The following is a 20,000-nucleotide window of genomic DNA, read 5'->3' as shown; positions in this document are numbered from 1 at the left end:
TCTTGTGCATACAGCCACTCCGTGTATCAAGGCCATCAGCCCCAGTGAAGGCTGGACCACGGGGGGTGCCACTGTGATCATAATCGGGGACAACTTCTTTGACGGTCTACAAGTTGTGTTCGGAACTATGTTGGTGTGGAGTGAGGTAAGCCTGCGACATGGGCCTGCCTTGAGCAGTCGCCTCCTCTGTGAATGGTTTTGACAAGCTGTTTCTGGTGTAGGGATATGACACCTATTGCAAAGTTCCCTTTTACTGTTTGCCTGTGGTAGGCTGTCCTGTGGGTGGGTCTGCCCCTCCTCCCACAACTTTTGGGTTTTAAACATGCCATAGGAGGTCCTCCAGTACCCTGGAACAATTAGTTCTAGAATTACTAGACACAGGTTTAAGGAGACATATGGTGGTGATTTTCATATGAATGATGCCCTGTGGCCTTTCCTGCAAACTAAAACCCTGGAACATTTGCTGAGCTTTCCCTTAAAGAACCATAGGCCCAGAGTCTCTGGGTGACAGGAGGGAACATTCCGAGACGATGGTCCAATTTATGCTCATTTTGTAATTATATCCAACTGGCAAGTGTCCGCCTCTCAGGGCCTGCACCACTGAGCGCTTGTTCATGTGTGTGGTTTCTGTAGCTGATAACCCCCCACGCCATCCGAGTGCAGACGCCGCCTCGACACATCCCTGGAGTTGTTGAAGTGACCCTCTCCTACAAGTCTAAGCAGTTCTGCAAAGGCGCTCCTGGACGCTTTGTCTACACTGGTGAGTTGGCAGCTCCAGCCTCTGTGGGGCAGTGGTGGGTGCTCCGTCTCAGTGGGAGCCTCCTTGGGTGGGTGTCCGGTGGTACTGTGGGGGAGGTACAATAGAGGAGTGAGGACCGTTGGCATGCTGTTGAGTTTTATCAGGTGCACACTTCCATCTGCATCTTAGACAGCTCATGATGACTGGACAGACATGGCAGTGTGACCTTGGCGTTTCCCCCCATCTGCAGGCCTCTGCCTCTCACCAGTAAAGCAAAGTGGCAGGGAGAGTTGTTGGTAACTGCAGCCGCTTCTAGCTCCCCTGAGAGTGGCTGCCTCATGCCTGGCTGCATGCAAGGCCTTGTGCCCACCCACTTGTCAGTCTGGCTCATCACTGCTTTTCAGTTGGCTTGAGCTGTGACCAGAAAGGAGAGGTCACAGCCTGTCATCTACCTAGGCTTCCAGTGGAAGCTAGGTCTCTTAAGTGGAGCCTGGGATCTTAGACTCTGCAGGGGGTTGTTGCTTATGGGGAGGTGTGTCAATGTTCCAGAGGATACAAGTAGCCTGAGCCCAGATGGATAGAATGGGTAGTCTTTGTGGCCCCTGTGGGTGGGACATCAGAGGTGCTTCTATCCTGCTTTGCTCACACAAGTGCTTAATTGATTTGTTTGAGGATGCCATAGATGCCACAGAGAAACTTCAACTGAAGTTGACTTCACTCATCTGCATTTTGACTTGTGATCTCAGTCTGTTCCACATGCCGTTAGGCACCAGGGATGGTTTTGATGCAGAACAACTCCTGCTGAAGCCCAGGGATGGTGGAAGGGATGGGTGCTTGTTGATTATTTGTGGCTATGCAGGGGCTTGGTGACATTCATACTGGAGGGTTTGGAGCCCTAGCATTGACCACTCTCTTACCACCTGAAGGGGCCCTGGGCCTGGGCCTGGGCCTGGGCTGGTATCCCACTGGGTGCCATCCTCTGCTCTATCCAGCAGACAGGAGGTTTCTGAGGCCCCTTCCTGCCACATTAAGGTTCATGAAATCACAGATGCGAAAGTTCTTTCCTTTTACAGGAAGTACTAAAGGAGCAGACTGGCCCCATATAGACTCCCTGCTCCTCCGTAGGCCTACTGCCACCCAAGGTGGGGCTCAGCCTTATCTTAGGGTAGCAGCTCTCAGTCTATGGGTTGTGATCCCTTTGGCAAACCTTATCTCCAAAAATATTTACAATTCACAACAGCAGCAAAGTTACAGTTATAAAGTAGCAATGAAAATAATTGTTATGGTTGGGGATCACCATGACATAAGGAAGGTTGGGAACCACTGTTCTTGGGCATCTAGCTCTTGATAACCCAGCACCCTACCTGGTCAATGTGGGGCACCAGGATCGCAGAACTGAAAGGATCCAGGGCTGTGGGCATAGCAGAAGGTTGATGTGCCTAGTGGCTTTGGGGGAATCGGGATAGTCTTGGCCTCTGGGAAAGTCTAAAGGTTGAAGGAAAAGTTCCTCTAGATTTTGAGAATATGTTAAAACAAAAAGAGAGAAATGGGACATCTTTTAAAAGCTGTGTGCAGGTGGCTCCCCCAAACCATAATACCTCTCCTTATTTCTGATCTCCTCTGGGGAGATGGTCTTCCACCATCCCCACCAGTGTTTCCTTACCTTCCGCGCATTGTTCACTGAGCATGTGCAGTTCCTCGCTGTATTACTGAATGGGCTTCACACTGCATAGTCTTTGTAAGTGCTCTGAACTTAGTTATGGTAGGCTGTGCTCAGCAATGATGTTCAGTGCGTTAGACGTCTTGAATTCACGTTCAACTTGAGCGATTACTATTAAATATTAACCCATAGTTCAATTCAGGAACATCTGCAGATTCCTTCAACTAAGTGTCTTTGCTGTTCAGTGGAGGGTACTCATATTGGATGTCCAGTTCGTGGGGAGATAAGAAGTTAGACTCCTACCTTGGGCCTGGTTGGGCATCCCCAGCCCAAGGGGATGAGGTCATGTGCATGAATGAGCTAATCACCCGCCCCATACATACAGTCAACATAACTCCTCAAGGTAGCTGGTGGTATGGGTACCACATATGGCTGAGTCTCTGGCCAGAAACTTCAGGCTATTGAGGCAACAGGCCCTATGCAAAAACTTAGACTATTTAACTAGATGACCCAATGCCTCAGGGTACTGGCTGTTGGCCCATGTTGATTTGAACTCCTCTGAGTTCAGTTTTCTCTCCTCACTTTTTCATGGGGTTTTGGCAAGGATCAAGGGCAACTCAAAGTGTCTGCCATACAGAGGGCACTTGGTAAATAGTATCAGCGGTGGAAAGTTAGCGACAGCTTGGACTTCCGCTGAGGTCGGTGGGGCCTGTTCACGGTTTGAGCTCCTTGAATGTGGAGATCTTGTGCACTTGTTCTTGTCCTGACAACGAGCTGAGGGACACATGGCAGGGTTGGGTGTGGAGTGAGTCCCTATGCTGCTCATGTGGCCTGGCTTGGCTGGTGGCACCCAAGTGAGCCTGTGTCCACAGTTGGCAAGCCTGGCCTGCTTTTCACCAGCCTGTCCTCCTTGTTCTCTAGTGGGAGTGTTAGGAGGGTCTGCTGGTTCCCTTCGGGGCTGCTCTAGGCAAGTTCTTCCCTGAGTGTTTGTATTCTTGGGGTTTTGGTTTGAATGTTGAAGATGACTGATTTTTAGAAGTGCCCCCTTATGCCCCGCCCCTTTAAACAAAAACCTTTTACGAGCAGTTTTAAGGCACAGAGATTCGGGTCCTGATTTTCCTCCTTGGCCCGTGTCTGTCCCCAGTGCTACAGATAGGTCCTGGTTTGAACACTTGTGAACAGATGCAGGTGTGGAGGGTAGGAGGAGTTGCTTGTCATTGGCTGGCAGGTCCCATAGGGCCCATGTGGTAGCTGTCCCTGTTATCAGCTCTCCTGGACAGGTGGGTAGGGAAGGAAGGACACTCTCTGAAGCCCCTTGCGCTCTGGCTCGGTGGAATGCCCTCCTTGACCAGAATGTCCATTGCCTCCTAAAGGACAGCAGTGTCTCCTGAGCTTGTTATAACCTCACAACGAGCCTTTCTGGAGACTTAGTGTCCATCCTGCGTGGTTGCATCTACTTTCAAACTGAGTAGACTTGTTAGGTCCAAGACTCAGATCCTCCTGCCCTGGGATTGGAGATTTCCTGTTTCCTCATGTGTGAGCATTTGCTTCAAGGCTGTGCAAGCTCAGCCCTTCCAAGCTAACTAGCTAGCTAGCTAGCGTGTGTGTGTGTGTGTGTGTGTGTGTGTGTGTGTGAGTGTGTGTGTGTGTGTGTGTGTGTATGTGTGTATGTGCATGTGTGTGTGTGATCATTACCAGGAATATACATTTCACATGTGTGTAAGGGATACAGGACTTTATACTCTCAGGGAGCAGAGGAAAGGTGGGGTCATAACCTGTCTGGCCTGGAAGCTTCTGTCTGATTTGCATTGCCCTGAAATTGATGGGGACAATGAGGTAATCACAGGGACTCCCTCTCCCCAATGAAAACTGAGCCAGCCCCTCTGGATGTCACAACATGGGCGCCATCCCCTGGGCGTCTGTTTCCCATCAGTGTGCCCAGGCCCCGGAGGCTGCTGGGACACCTTCACATTTAACCTTCCCGGCATGAAGCCAGCTGTGGGGCTGCAGGGCCACTGGATAATGAACCTGGGCTTGGAGGAGGGGCTGCCACTAGCCTGCCAAAGGCTGGGAGGGACTTGGCAGAGGTCTAAATGAGCTGTTTACAGTGACCTGAGAAACACCAGATTTTTCAAAACCAGACCCTATTAGTCAACCCAGAGTGGTCGTGCTCAGCCTCTGCCCCTGGAAGGGGAAGGCTGGCCAGGCCCCATCCATCTAGCCCCTTGGCTGTCGTTCATAGTCCCTCTCAAGTCACAATTACCTTGGGAGACTGTGGCGGTTCAGTTGATTAGCACGGTGAATTAAAAGAATGAGCCACAAATGACATGTCCAGCTCTTCCATAGGAGTTCTCTGTATTCCCAGCGAGCCTCACCTCTGCTGTAAGAAGGTCAGAAATTAGAGAGAGAGAACAATTTTCAAGCGGCTAGCACTTAGAAGCAGAATTAACAATCACTGTGTATGTAATTGCCAGTTAATAGTAAATTGCCTTTAGACTGTAAAATGCAATATAAACTGGTGGGCACCTAAAATTAAATTAATGAGATATTTGCTGCATTTAAAAGTGAATAGTTCAAATTAATAACCAAGTGCAATGCTTGTTTTAATATTTGTCTAATAGCATACCATTGACTTGTTTAATAATAATTAAACAGTCCCGGAGTTGCCTACCTGAGGAACTTACCATATAGGCGAAATCAAGCAGCTTTTGCTCTCATATTTTTACTGCTACAAACACATCGCATTGTTAAGAGTAATAAAAGAAATTATTTTTTAATTAGAATAGAAACATTATGGCATTACCTGATTAAGTTGGTTTAGAATTTGTACGCTTCTAATTGAGATTATGTTCTCATGAAAACGCTTTTTGCAGGCCTGTTCTCAAGTATGAAGTGTATGGTGGGGAGGGAGAGGAAATGAAGGAGGGAGGGAGGGAGGGAGGGGGAGAGAGAGAGAGAGGGGAGAAGGAAGAGGGGGAGGGAGAGGGGGGGGGAGAGGGAGAGGGAGAGGGAGAAGGAAGAGAGAGGGGGAGAGGGAGAGGGAGAGGGAGGGAGGGGGGGGGCTCACAATGGACATTTGGCAAAATGTTTCCTGATTAGCAAAGGAGCAGAGGCTGCTGCTGTGGCCTGGGTTTAAGCCTAGTTCACGAGACACCAGGAATGGCATTTGGGGGCTTTTTTGGCTGACCTCCTGCCCTGAAGTTTGATTGACCCACCCTCATTTTAGAGAATTCTTTTTTTGCTCAATTAAAGAAATTATCACAAATTACCGGGAGTCAACATGTCGCCAGTAACAGACTGAGCCCAGTCACTCAACAAGATGCTGGCAGGCAGCATAGACCCGTCTAAAGTGGACACACGGTGGATATCTGGAAGGGCCCCAGGTCTGTGATGCTTTCATTGGATGGGAATCTTTTCATACAGACATGTGTGCATTTGATGTCAGGCTTGGGAGACCATCCCTCAGTCAGTAATTGCAAGCAGTTTCTGTTCTCTCTGATAGTGTTTAGGTTTGTCTTTTTAGAAAGAGGTTGCACTGTGTTTTAAAACTGGCTCCATTTTGAGGGGTGCCAGCTCCACCCTGGCTTCACGTTGAGGGGTGCCAGCTCCATCCTGTACCTGTCAGGAGACGGTTTCACTCTTATTGAGTCTCCTGGCTGGCTTCCACCTTCCATGTCATTTCTCCTTACCTGGGGAAACCCTTGTGTTTCTGGCACGTGGAAAGGTTGTTTGTGAATATTTAGACATGGTTCTGTCCACGCTATGGATTTCAAACACCCTTCACCACAGCCGGACAGCTCCAGTTTCCTCTCTCCCTGGCCTGTGGTTCTCCCAACAAATCATTTGTATCTGCAGAACAAATGATTCTAAATTGCCGCCCACGATCCATGCCGTTTGCATTCTGCTAAACCGAATGTTAAACACAAACCACCCAATTATTTCAGTCCTACACTCCAAGCCACTGCTGTGTACAATCCAGGAACACATCCTATCCTACTGGCTGCGAGAATGTGGGGCTTTTGACCCAGAGTCATGAGAGATTCCACCTCCCCTGCCAAAGTCAGCCAGACACCCTACTTCCCTTTCCTGTGTCCAGTGGGTATGCCCGTGGCCATACCTGTCACCCATGATGGTGGTCCCTGTTGGGTGTTTCAGAATGTCTGTATCCTCATCACACCCAGCCACCTCCTGGTAGTGGATGCCCCTGAATACATTGACCCTTATGTCAAATTACTGGTCTTGAAGGTTAGCATGAGGCTGCACTGTCAGCTCAGGCCATCTTTAGGCTCCCAAAATTGAAACTTTATTCCATGACTCAAATAGCACCACCTTCCTCCCAGCCTCACCCCACTCTTGCTTTTTGCCACATGTCTAAGCATGGATAGCTTAGGGTGGTAATTTTGTGTTGTTTTTCACAAGGACTAGGTGGTAAGCTTCCAGGCCTCAGCCCCTTCCCCTGGGAGTGGGGACTGAAGGCTGTGGGTGGGTCCCTATGAGCCTCAGGCAAGGAGGTAGCATTCACCTGGTGTCCTCCCTTGGGTGGCACCTGGCTCTCCCTGAGCCACAATCAGCGAAGTTGCTGTGTGCCAAGAGGGTGCTGGGGGTATGGCTGGAGAACATACCCCTTTAAAGAGGGCTGTGTGAAGGCTCCCTATCCCTGCGGTCTCCTCTTTCCTGTCTCAAAGGAGGGCGGGAGAATGAGGCACAGCACAAGTAGACAATTTGTCCTAATCAGTGACACCCATTTACCAGAATTGCTTAAAATGAACTATACCTCATACAGAAATCGCACATTTAGAGAGTTCCATTCATCATGTGAAAATTGAGGGCCAGTAAACTTTTCTGCCCCTCCAGTGGGATCATAGGCATGCATCAAAATGTTAAAAATGATTGGTGAGACGGGGCTGTCACCCATTTATCAAGGAAAAGAACATTATTTGCTAATTTCCCAACCAGGCTGGTGACAGGGTGCTTCGTCTTTAGACCCACGGTGACCAGCGTGGCCTTTTTGTTATTAGTACAAGTCAAGTGCTTTTGGGCTGTTGCTAAGAAGACACATTTGTCTGTCATCACAGAGGCTTTGGTTGCTTTCCAGCTGGCTGTGACCAGTCTGCTCCATGTGCCCGATTGGCTGTGTATGTTGGGACTGCGTGAACCCAAGAGGGGAGACGGACTGATAAATCACAAAGTTTCCATACCAAGGTGAAGGTATTGACTTCGCAGCCCACCTGACAAGACATGGCTTCAAGGAGACGGCCATTTGTCTTACCCAAAGGACAAAAGGGTCGTTGGCTTCACTTAGGGTAGGCAGGTTGTGGATGGGAGAGACAGGCCTGACCCTCTTTCTTTGACATAGGCAGTGTCCCTGCTTCTTATCCCCCCTTCCGGCAGCACTATCTAGGGGAGTTTTATTTCCATTTCTGGCTGGGAAAGACACTGAGGGTTAGTGGGGGAGTGGACGACCGACATGAACTAATGGCCATTTAAAAAGCACAGCACAATGAAGGTGAGCAAGGAAAGAATAAGCAGGACAAAAGAATAAGGTTTAAGGTACCAGGTCGTTCCAGGGAACCCTCCAGCGGTTGATCATGAGAACCAATGCAGCTGTGGAGCCAACATCTTGATGGAGAACTTTAAAAGGAAGTAGCGATTCTGACCCTGAGGAGGAGGGGAGATAAACTGCCCATTGGTCCTATCATGGTGACAAGGGGCATAGCTACTCCTTGGTTCTTGGACTCATAGCATGGAGCTTGAGCTTCCTCCCACAAAGTCCACCCCCACATGTGTGGTGGACATAAGGAGATGGTGGACATGAGGGTATGGTGGACATGAGGAGATGGTGGGAGAGTGTTTTACTCTGGAATGTTCTGTGAAGGCTGGCTCCTTGGAGAACTGGAGTGAGGTCCCTGTGTGTCTCCATTAGAAAGCTTGTATTTCTAGACGGTCTTAGGTCTTGTCCATGTCTAGTGGAGTAGAACAAGACTTGGGATATGCAGAAACATCTGAGAAAAAGATACGTTCAAAGAACTGTTGCTTGACTTCTGGGCCTTTTAAATTTGTTGTAGAAAATTATCAGGATCCAACTTTCTTCCCTTTGGGTGATTTTTAATTCAACAACAAAATGGAAATCTGAGATGCAGATTGTTGACCCTGGATAACTACAAAGGTTCCTGTGGCCCTGAAGAGGAGATGGGATTCCCCCATTTGGGTTTTGCAGGCATGGGCTGATGGAGTGGTGCATATCTGTTGAAGGTGCAGAAGGGATCATGTGACAATTTAAAACACAAACTCTATGGGGACCAGGAGCCATTGCAGCAGATCTTGGTATACTCTTCTCCCACCAGAGGAGTTTTTATTTGTCTTGAAGACATAGCATTATCATGAGTCCTTTTTTTTTCTTTGACTCTAGTTAACTAAATTCTCTCCTCAAGCTCAACATTCCATATGTGGAAACCCGACTGCTAGGTTATGGGGCCCTGAGATCTCTGAGCCTTTGTAGGCCCAGATCTGTCCCTCTAGGCATCCTGTGGCCACAGAGAAGTTGGTTGTCTGGAAAGCTATGAGGTTGGGTTTGGGGTTAGGCCTCCTCCCCTTTATCTCTGACTGACATATCTCCTTTGGTCTCTATGGGGATAGGGAAGTACTATTGGCCTGTGCTCCTTGGTCCTAGCCAAGATCTTGGCTCCATGTCAGTGTAGCTGCCCTGATGTGTACATGAGAGCCCTTCATCGCCTATCCGACAGTGTATTGTCTTTGATGTCAGTACTCTCAACATGAAATCCCTCACGGAAGCTTGGGTCTGTTAGCACTTAGGGCACACACATCAAGGGTCCAGGCTCCTGTTGTGTGTTCATGGGTATGGCAGGTGGCTGCTGTGTATGTCCTTGCCATCCAGTTGGGGTATATCCTAAGCCAAAGACTTTAGAATTCCCTTAAGCGCTTCCTGTGGGTAGAAACAGCAGTTATTCCCCAAGTGAAGTTAGCTTGCTATTTGTTAGTGAGACAGCCTATAGCTGCCAGAGGCCACAGGCTCACAGGCCTCCCTGCCTTCAGGGGACCCTGTACCCATAGTACTGCCTTGAACAGAGCCCCAGGTAGGTTCTATTTGGTCTTTGTCATGGCATCATTAGAGAAACTGGTCCCTGTATCCACCCATGGATGTTGCACCTTCTCATTCACTGCTCCTCAGCCAGGAGCTTGGGAAAGCCAGGTGACTGGATGGTCACCAAGGGGAACGGGGTGTTTCAGTTTTAGACATGATGTGGTGGTGCAACACAGATCACTGTGGTTTGGGGTCTGCCTTCTGGGGGTCAGTGTTTATCTCGTGCATATCTGGGCTGAGTCCTCAGTAGGGTATTGTGGGTGACTCTTGGGAAGGAAAATCAGCAACTCTTTAGGTGCTCAGGGATGGGGGTACCTGGGCAAGGGGGAAACACACCTTGCTTGGGCAGCAGTGGGTTCTTGGAAGCTCCCTGGGATTTCCATGGCCTGTGACACACATCCAGCATGAACATGGCCACAACTGCACTGACTCAGCCTTGTGGGAAAGAAACAGGGGTGGAGAGGAGTTCGGAAAAACAGCCTCCATACAAACAGTATTCTCACATCTTGGATTTGGGGGATAGCAATGGCTCCCTGAGAACTTGCAGGTGGCAGAGCTGTGGGCTTTTCTCTGGAAATGGCCCTGGAGGCTGCATCCTAGGTGCTCAGCAAGGGTGAGGAAGATTTCCATGAAGAATGTGACCTGCTCTTGGGTGTCCAGGGAGCAAGTGGATGTGTGTGTGTGTGTGGGGGGGGGATGGAGGGGCATAGAAGCTATAAAGGTCACAGGTGAGGACCAGTCGCCTCAGGTTCACAGACAACTTGTCATCTCCAACATGCATGAAAGCAGAGCTTGGCCCTTCCTCCCCATCCTTCTCCCCTTCCTAATTCTTTGACAGGTTCATCTTATATATGATATAATCTTATATGTGATATACTTTAGGTCATTCATTCCCTATTTTCTTTTCCCAGCCCCCTCCCACTGAAAGCAATTTTCTTCCCAGCTAGCCCCCCCCCTTTTAAATTCATCTGCCTATGAAGCTCAGGTTGGCTTTAAGTGCCTGATCCTCCTGCCTCTGCCTCCTGAGAGCCAGGGTCGCAGACACGCAGCAGCATATCTGGCCAGCAGGGCTGCTCTCCATGGCACATATAGAGTGCAGTGCCCTGTGCACAAGGCCTGAGCTTTGAGGATTCCAGCGCTTATGTTAATCCTGGCCATGTGTTTAAAGGCTTTGCCTCCAAATATTTCTTTCCTTCCGTATTCATCCTGAAAGACCTGGAATTAGATGCCAGTGGGAAGACAGAAGGGAAAAGTGTGCTGGGAAATCCTGCATGGGAGTCTCTCGGTGCACAGCTGCATGGGTCTCTGCTCTTGCTGGGAGCACCTGTGCTACCTGCCGAATAGATGTAAGCATGCAGAATAGCATTTCCCTGAGCACAGACACACCCAGATGAAAGCCTTCATTACCATTCCCCCACCTACAGTTAGCATGGGGTCTATTGTGACATTCCCACACATAACATGCAATGTTTTGTCTTTCTGTCTTCCTCACCACCTCCCGTTCCTCTTCCCTTTGAACCTGTTATGTTCCCTCTACTTAAAAAAAAAAATCTAAATTTTGCTTATGAGGAAAAACATTCGAAATTCATCTGGGTCTGGCTTACTTAACACAGTGATCTCCACTTCTACCCATCTTCCTGCAAATCTCTGATTTCTGTTTTGCTTTGTTTTTCATGGCTAAGACTCCATAGCGTGCATGTGCTTCTTCCTAACGTCTCCCGCTGATGGAACCCAGGCTGGCTCTATATCTTGGCTATTGTGAATAGTGCCACAGTCAACATGGGGGTGTAAATGCTAGGGACCTCACATCTGCTTTGAGTACAGCTGATGTACAAAGACGGTGAGGAGAAGCTGAGAAACAAAAGGTGGTTTTGTTTTTTGTTTTTTCAAGACAGGGTTTCTCTGTGTAGCCCTGGCTGTCCTGGAACTCACTCTATAGACCAGGCTGGCTTCGAACTCAGAAATCTGCCTGCCTCTGCCTCCCAAGTGCTGGGATTAAAGGCGTGTGCCATCACTGCCTGGCTCAAAAGCTTTTTATGTGCACATTGTTGTAAACCTACCGCAGTGTTTTTTTTCCCTGAACTGTGCTCCACATTCTCATCGTTCCCTTCCATCCCTGGCTTTGGCGGCTACTGGTCTAACTCTCCCACTCCTGTAGGAGCAGATCATACAATACACAGCCTTTGGGGCTGACTTCTTTCACACAGCATATGATGTTCTTGGGTTCCACTGTGGCATGTGTCCAGAGACATGTCTTTACACATCTTAGTAGTATTCCATTGAATGGATGTACCACATGGTTGCTTTTGTGTGTATAGACTGATGGACATAGAGATATTAGGGACAAATCCATGCAGATGTCAGACAAGCAGTATGCTCATGTTGTGCCTCGAAATTAGAGATGCTTGATAGAGATGCTTTGTCATGTAGGCCTGGTACCTTCCAGAAGCCTGACCGCTGTGCCTCAGTACCTTTAAGCACCAGCTACACGCACTGCTCTGAACGAGGCTGAAGTGGCCCTCCTTACACTTTCCAGGAAGTAGAGGTTTCCACAATGGGAGCAGGGACACTCAGCCCTCAAGAGGGACCTTTATCTTACTCCACAGCCAGGGTGTCTGCAGCCTGGGAGAGCTGGCTTCCAAGCTTGCTCTGCAACCGTACTCCGCACTGAGATCTTCTTCCTGCTGGTTTTAAGTGTGCACATCTACTGCTGTCTACAGAGTGTGCTTCTCTCTTGGCTTTTATGACCTCCTTCCACCTCCCATGAAATCTCCGAGAGGATGAGGACACAGGGAACTTGCTTTCCTGAAGCAGAGAGTGACATATGGAAGCTTATTGAGGGTGGCTTTACTCACTGCTGCCTCCCTTTGGAGCATACCTCTCTGCCTAGAGAGCTGGTTAAAATTGCAGCTTTGGGAATGGGGGGTGTCCCATCAGGGATTGGCAGACCTTAGTCTGGGGTGTGTCTGTGCTGGACCATCCTGAGATGGACAGGTGTGGTGTGCAGAGCGCAGGCTCCAGGGCCTGGTTTTCTTCAGCTATAGGGCTGGGCTTGGTTGGTGTAGTTCCCCCATGCCTATGCAAGCCACAATCCAATGCATTCTTTGAGGTATGTAAACAAAAGTGTTTGAATGCAGTCCAATAGTTGTCAGCAAGGGTATTATTTTGGTAACAAGGAAGATGGGCTGCCCCCTTTTCTGCATTTGGTGTCACATCACAATACTGCCATCCGCTGCCAGGCAGTGGTGAATGGAAGTGGGTCCCTGTGCAGTAGGCCCGGTTGGGCTGCCTCTATGAATACCAGAACAGAATTCCCCGAGTGTGCAGGGAGGCTCCAAATCCCAATTATAGAAGTCAACTGTGGTGCTCTTCTTATTCCAAGAAGACATGCTGATGGAATACGGTAAGTTCTGGAGGAACTGATGGGAAATTGAGACTGACCCCTAGGTGGGCCCGGCATTGGGAATGTGTCCCCCACAGTGGCCCAGAGCAGACACAAGACAAGTCCCAAGCAACTCACAGGAGACATCAAATTTGGAGTTGGCGTCTAGGTGCAGAAGGGTGACCTCTGTCTTCACTGTTTGTCCCTTAGCCAGGCCAAGCACCCCACTGAGCGATGTGGGGACCGTGTGGCCTTTGTGTTTCCCATGCACACCACAATGCTTAGCTCACCCTGCCGAGTTCTGTGATTGAAATTCATTGCCAAATTTATTGAGAAATTAATGAGAAAAGCTGCGAAGTATTGACTTTGAGAGGAAAACACAACTCATCTTGAATGAGGAGGAAAATGCAGCAATAATTTAGCCACTATTGATTTGGCCCTGTCCATGTATTGATCTTCATTTTACAATATTAATTTGCACCTGCAATCGGCTGCAAAGGGAACCGATTTCATTTTGTGGCTGCGTTAGTGTGCAAAGCATTAGGTGCTCCTAAGCAGGGAGATCCACACACTGGGTTGGGAAGGAGGATTTTTCACCCCCTGTTTCTGCTTGTTACTGGAATAGACTAAAAATTAAAAATTTTTGTCCAACAAAATATGAAAGCAAAAGCCCAGGTAAACCGTGGCACTCCTCCCCGCTGTCCGGCTGCTTCTCATCCACACTAAAAGCCGTCAGCTGCCTGCGACTCCAGCCACCCCTCATCATCATGCCTGGATCAGTTCAAAGTTCATGAAATTTCTATGAGCATTGATCTTGCCCCATTGATTTTTTTTTTGCAGCAGATCTTTGAAATTTTAATTTCCCGAGCATCTGAATTTCTTATAGATGAAATGCGCTTGCAGGAGACAGTTGATGATAAAGTGGAGAACTTAGCATCATTTTAAAGCCTAAAAAAGGGGGAGAGAAAACCCCAGACATTTGGGGACTTTGTGTAGTGTTCTGAGGTGGAATGCTGAAAGTGCTCTAGCTGGAGCAGGGGGGACGCGGGGTGTGGGGGCGGCTAAGCATCAATTTTGACTTCCGAAGCCACACATTTTTTAATGCAACTTTTTATACAGTCATTTTTGAAAGAAAAGCTATCTGGAGAAACAGCGGGGCAGAGAAGCATTCTTCACAAGCAATCGTTTGCTCTCAGCAGTCTTTATCACCTGGTCAAGCTCACCTAGTTACTTATCAGTGGGACATTTAATAACCTCAAGGTGATATAATTGCTATTGGCATTTTTCCCCCTTGGATTCGGCTGGTTAATGTGTAAACTACTTGTCAGCAAATAGCACTTTGTCACTAAAATCACCAACACCCTCTAGAGGAATGTCTTTGTATTGAGCAATTTAATTTTACTTTATTTAATTTTTACACATTACAACCTGTGTTCATTCAGGCACACTGACGGCTTGTAGTCTGTTGGGGCAGGGTCTGGGTAGCCCTGTTAGTAAAATATACTATATCTTATTTAACAAACCCATTGCCTTAATTGAAGCACGTTCTTGTCCCTCGGAAAAGGAACTACAGATGTTCTTGTTATGTAGTTATGTTGCTAATGTGAAAAACGGCCTCATTATGAGGATCTGTTTGTAGCAAGAAAATTACTGCATTATGACAAATGCATGATTGGGAAGTTACAGGAAGCCGATCATTATTGAAATGAAACTGGGGCTCACTTAATAGCTGCAGCCAGCAGCTGGAATGGAGCAAATGAATGTCTTCCTGTTGTTACTGTTGGAGTCAGGGTTTTTGGGCAGGAGACTCTGCTGCACTGCAACCTGCATGCTGGCTTGAGCTTCCAGGGTGGAAAGATGGTGCTAAAAGCAGCTGTTTCCTACCTAGGAGTCTCCCCGTCGTGTGTTTAATGTCACTGTTTTAAAGATACAACTGTGCTGGAAGAGCAATTACTCCAGCAGTCTTTAAAGGTGGCCCACTGCTCCCTGGCTGGCAGCCGGATCCGGGTCTCCCTGGAATGGAGGCAAGGTGTTCAGGAGGTTGTTGTCACAATTAAGCTTTGTCACTGCCGGCCCCTCCTTCATGCAATGGTCCTGTCCACTTCTACCACCAAGGAGTCCCCTGGACTGGAGTGTGTGAGTGTGGAGAGCTGTCCACAACAACATTTTTGGCTCTTGACAGCTGCCCTTGGGGAAATGTTTCACACCACTGGGATGCAGGCACAGCTGAGCCCTGAAAGCATAGTAGCTGCTTAGTAAATTTCTGGTGAATGGGTTGGCCTTTCAAAAATTCCTGGGGCTTAGTTTCCTTCCTAGGAGTTTTTTTCTCTGTAAGGAAGTATCCTATCCCTAAACATTGCTTTTTTGATCTGCAATGTCTTCTACATGTCATCTGTGGTCAGGAGCATGTCCCCTTATCACATAAGTGAATAGGGTTTACACACCAATGGATTAGCCATTGAAGTCTGGCGAAAGCCATTTACATTTTGGGATGTTGGAGAACAACACAGACCCCTGAGCAGGGCTGGCTGACAAAGACAGTTCAGCCTTCAAAATGTAAACTACAATGACTGATGTCACAAGAAAGAAAAACCCAGCACGGTTGCCCATTGGTATGTTTCTAATTGCAGCAGGCCAGTTGGAGCTACTCTGGCCCCAGCTGCAGCTCAAAGCCTGATGCCATTTTCGGCTGCCACATTAGCTCTGGCAATCCCAACTTGAACCGACATCACAGACCGTTAAAATTTTATCAATTGCGCTATGATTAATCCCCCAGTACATGGGCATGACTTAAATATTTAGAACGCTTCTTCTGTTATGACTTCAATGCATGTAAAGTAACGAGATTAACTCCAGTACACTTGAATATATTTAAATATGCGCCCTTCACAAGCTGCAGGCTATCCGGCGTGCGGAATCAAGTCTATGTGGCCATGTCAGGCTCTATTTGTAGGACCCACACTGGAGACTGGCCTGCATATGATAGCCGGATATCTGGCCTTTCACAGGCTGCCTGATTGCCTGCCTCATTTGGCATGGAATGTGATTCCCGGCCATTCTAGCTTCTGATTCATTCAGGTTTTATTGCTGTGTAATTTTCTTATTCTAAAATAAAAGCTCTCCAACAAAAATTACTATGCATTAGGCCACAGTAGCCTACTCAAATGGATATTAATACAGTTTATCTCCAAAAGGACGAATAATGTATTTGAAACAGATAAAAGGCCCTCCACTAAATGAGGAATGTTAATATCTTATGGCACAGTTAATAAAGAGATATTTCACAGGGGAGATTTGTTTTATGACTTTTGATACAACAGCCTTGTAATCTGACATATCTTAAACGATATAATTTCACACATACATTCATCTCCTACAGGCAGCAGGCCATCTTAGCGAAATTTGAATTCAGGACAAATAATGGGTGCTAATTACTTCCGGAGGGGGGGATTTATTAGAAAACCCACCCTCCCTTTCATGGATTGACGGAAATCCATGCAGAAAGGTGCTAGCTTACAGATACATTTTTGATAAACGTTATTGTTTTTTCCCCTTCAGCAGAAAATAACATTTGTTTTGTTGTGTTTAAGGCAGAGTTTAAATTAATTTAACCCAGTGACACATGTTCGGAGACTAAGCATGCTGCTAAATAATTCCTGGGAATAAATTGCTCGGGAACCAAAGGCATTAATTTATGGCTTTGCTGATGCTGACAGATGTGAGGGGCGGACCAACAAATATTAACATAAAACAAATTTGCTTTATTCTTCTTCATATTTCTTCTTCATCCCCGACTTGAGCTCACCCAGGGCTCCTTCTCTAATTATCCACGAGGTCAGTAAGCAAAATTGGGAAGAAGCTGGGAGATCAATACAAATTATCCCTGAGCAAACCAGTGCTGACAGTTTGAATTGCAGCATATGTTTACCCAAAATCAGGCAATTTATCTTAATATCAGCAAAGTAATGCAGTGCAGGTGAAAGGTCAGGCAATCTCTCCCCCTCATAATTACCCAGTTCTAAAACAGGAAAGTGGTATTGATTGGCCTGGCTCGGGGCTCTGTGACTGGACGTGCCAGTGCCTTGCCCTGGCTCGGCTGGGCTCTAGGCTGTAAACTCCACATGCTGAGGGGTTATTAGATGTGTGGGGAGATCCCGTGCTTTCTCCTCTAGTTGCAGAATTGGCCAGTGAGGATTGAGCCAGTCTTCACCAGCCCTGGGTAGGAATGGGCTCCTTGGGGGTCTGAGGGCTGCTGGCCTTCAACGGGACCAGACAATGCTCCAAGGGATCCAGAGGTACGTGGGGAGGAGGTCCACCTCGGAAGCAGGAACTCCCAGGACTGTAAAGGCCTGCTGATGCTCCTGCTACTAAAGAGGAGACAGGTTCCAACACTTTTGCTATATAAATACATTTGAGATTCTGGAGCCGGACCCCTGGGGGAAGGACATCTTCTGGCTGGAAGAGCAGCACTAAGTCCCTTGCTGTGTGGCTTATCCAGTCTGGTGGGGACTGGCCCTGGCATACTTTTGTACCCTGCCTGAACTTTCCTGATGTGCCTCACCTACTTACTTTGGTGGTATATTCATGCTGCTCATGCCTGTTGGTTCGAATCGAGAGATGAAAGGTGCCCTCATATTTATACTGTTTACGTGACACTGTGGGTCATAGAAGAGTACCATTTCAGCCAAGACACTGGAGAACGTCTCTGCTAGAGTGAGTGTATGCTTATCACAGTCATAAAGCTTCTAAGAGCTTGCATTAAAGCGCCTATCACCTGTCAGGGGCATTTGCATGAGATCAATAACGGCTGCCCATCTATCTTTTCTGATCACCTTTCATCAGGCCGATTCATTAAGTCAAACAGTCGTGGTGATTAGCTGGCAGAGAGGAGAAACATGACATGCTAGGAATGCACACTGGGCTACCTTCCCCCCTCACCACCCCGATCAAGAAACATAATACTCCATCTTACCCTTTTTGGACCAAGTCGTTTGCTGGGACTGGAGCCCATCCTCCCTGATGCCCACACTGCATTTTTGCCTGACACCCTTGCCTGTGCCGAGGCAGAGACATGACAAATTGTCCCCCCAGTCAATGCTGACAGCTTCTGATGATTAATGGGCTGATTATGAAGTGGTTTTACACATATAGAATTTACATCACAGAGAGTTAGAAATTTTGCCATGTCACATACACCAAGGCATTTTGAAGGGTTTTACTATTTGCAAAGAAAAAAGAGGGCAAAATCCCAGCAAAAGCCGTGTCATGTAAAATCAATACATCGGATCAATGCTTTATTAACAAGAAAATGTCTTACTTCACATTCCTGTGCGGACCTTTGTCTCCAGGATGTATGATGGAATGTCAAATCATATTGTGGTCCTCAACTTTCAGGCGCATTATTGAGTGTACGTGTAAGGCGTCCTGGGTTGCTTACAAGACACACCGACAGCCCAGCACTCGAGGATAATGGTGACCAATTATTGTGGAGAGCACTTTCCAAGGCAGCCCCAAGCTTCCTCTTAGGAAGCTATGGCCTTTTGTGTTCTCCCGCACTCCACAGACCTGGGTGGCGTTAATCATCAAATTACTAATGAGTGATGGCCCAAATTGCGGGCGGAGTAATGAATAGATGGCGGCAGGTCTTATTAGTCTCCGAAAACCTCCTGATTTATGTCTCGCCGTGCACCATGGAGTTACTCCACAGAAAACGATATCTACATCAAGAAATAATGTACTCTAATAAGTATTTTCATCTTAACTCGTGTCCCCGGGCCTCCGGGCTCAGTTTTTGTTGGAGTCAGGCAGAGCCGTAATAAAGCCCGATGGCTCCTTAGAAAGCTTGTTAAACACAGTGTGTGCAGTCGAATGGAGTCCCGGCTGTGATTCATGCACTGTACAGGGTGCATGTGCCTCTGATTTATGGCCACGCACAGTTCATAGTCAAAATTACAATTTGAGGGATAAAAAGATTAATTACTATTTGTGGCCGGCAATTTCGTGGGGCTGGTGGATTGCAGCTGTGGAATGATAGCGCTCTATATCAGTTTGTAGTCAGCCATTCACAGATTATTAAAGCTTTGCAAGAGTAAGTGTTCCTCCTGCCTGGTCTGTGCTCAGGCAATATGCTAGACAAAAAAGGACCACAGGGATAAATCTGAGGCTAGCAATAGCCGGACATATGTCATAATTGCCAGTTTCCCATAAATCCCTGGCTGGTGAGGAACGCACCGTGTGATGCAGGCGCCACATCATGGCTGTGGTGATGGCTATATATGGCCTCAAGACCTGTCACTGTGGGACTGCACCGCCATTTTTACAATATACGGAGCCACCCTTTGACTTTCTTCTAGTCTAATTATAGATTAGAAATAATCATTGCTTTTATGTACAGAAGAAGTGGGGGGGGGAGTCTGCTCCTTAAGGCAGGGCCAACATGCAGGGGTGCTTCTGTGGAGGCATAGTGGGGAAGAACTGCACATCTGTATGTAAGCATGCAGTAACTGCACAGTGGATGGTGGAATGGCAGTGACTGACTTACCCTGTGTTTGTGTGTCCCTGTTGCAGCCCTTAATGAGCCAACCATAGATTACGGCTTCCAGAGGTTGCAGAAAGTGATACCCAGACATCCAGGTGACCCCGAAAGGTTACCCAAGGTTAGTACAAGAGTGCATGATGCCCCACACAGGTTGGGGTCACTACCAGACTGCTTCTGGTTCGGGGGTGGTGGATACTCATTCTGGGAAGGAAAATGCCAGACAGCCCAAACCCTGTACCCATATCAAGGCCAACAGGTATGGGTAGCTTCGTAGCCCACAGTGGTACGCAGACTCTCGCTGTAGGTTGCTTCTTTGGAGGGCCATCTCTTTAAAGGGAGAGGAAAAAATAGCTTTTCTGATAACCAATATTTTGGATTCTGCAAGGGGGACATAAACTTCCGCGTAATGAAATAGTTCAATTAAACATTTTCCACTCCAGTAGCCCGCACTGATTCCCATCTAGGCAGCTCCAGTCTGATCTGTGATTACTTGACTCTTGTTTTCCTTTCATTTTCTAAAGCTCGATTCAGTTTAATCTTTTGTTTACAAAGCTTTTGTTATAAGTCCCTGACTTAGCG

The 20,000-nt window shown here is 47.7% G+C and overlaps 1 protein-coding gene across 6 annotated transcripts in view; it reads left to right on the top strand.

The window, feature by feature from the left end:
* The window catches only part of Ebf3 (EBF transcription factor 3), a 119,504-nt gene that overhangs the window by 87,368 nt on the left and 12,136 nt on the right, over positions 1 to 20,000 (top strand). For all 6 annotated transcript variants that reach the window (XM_021166696.1, XM_021166694.1, XM_021166693.1 and 3 more), the window contains exons 9-11: positions 15 to 145; positions 634 to 760; positions 19,451 to 19,539. In XM_021166696.1, the coding sequence (XP_021022355.1) occupies positions 15 to 145; positions 634 to 760; positions 19,451 to 19,539 (347 nt within the window). The remainder of the gene's footprint in view (positions 1 to 14; positions 146 to 633; positions 761 to 19,450; positions 19,540 to 20,000) is intronic.

The sequence above is a fragment of the Mus caroli genome, chromosome 7, assembly GCF_900094665.2.
Source record: "Mus caroli chromosome 7, CAROLI_EIJ_v1.1, whole genome shotgun sequence".
NCBI lineage: Eukaryota > Metazoa > Chordata > Mammalia > Rodentia > Muridae > Mus > Mus caroli.
This window is presented reverse-complemented; position numbering and strand designations above follow the sequence as displayed.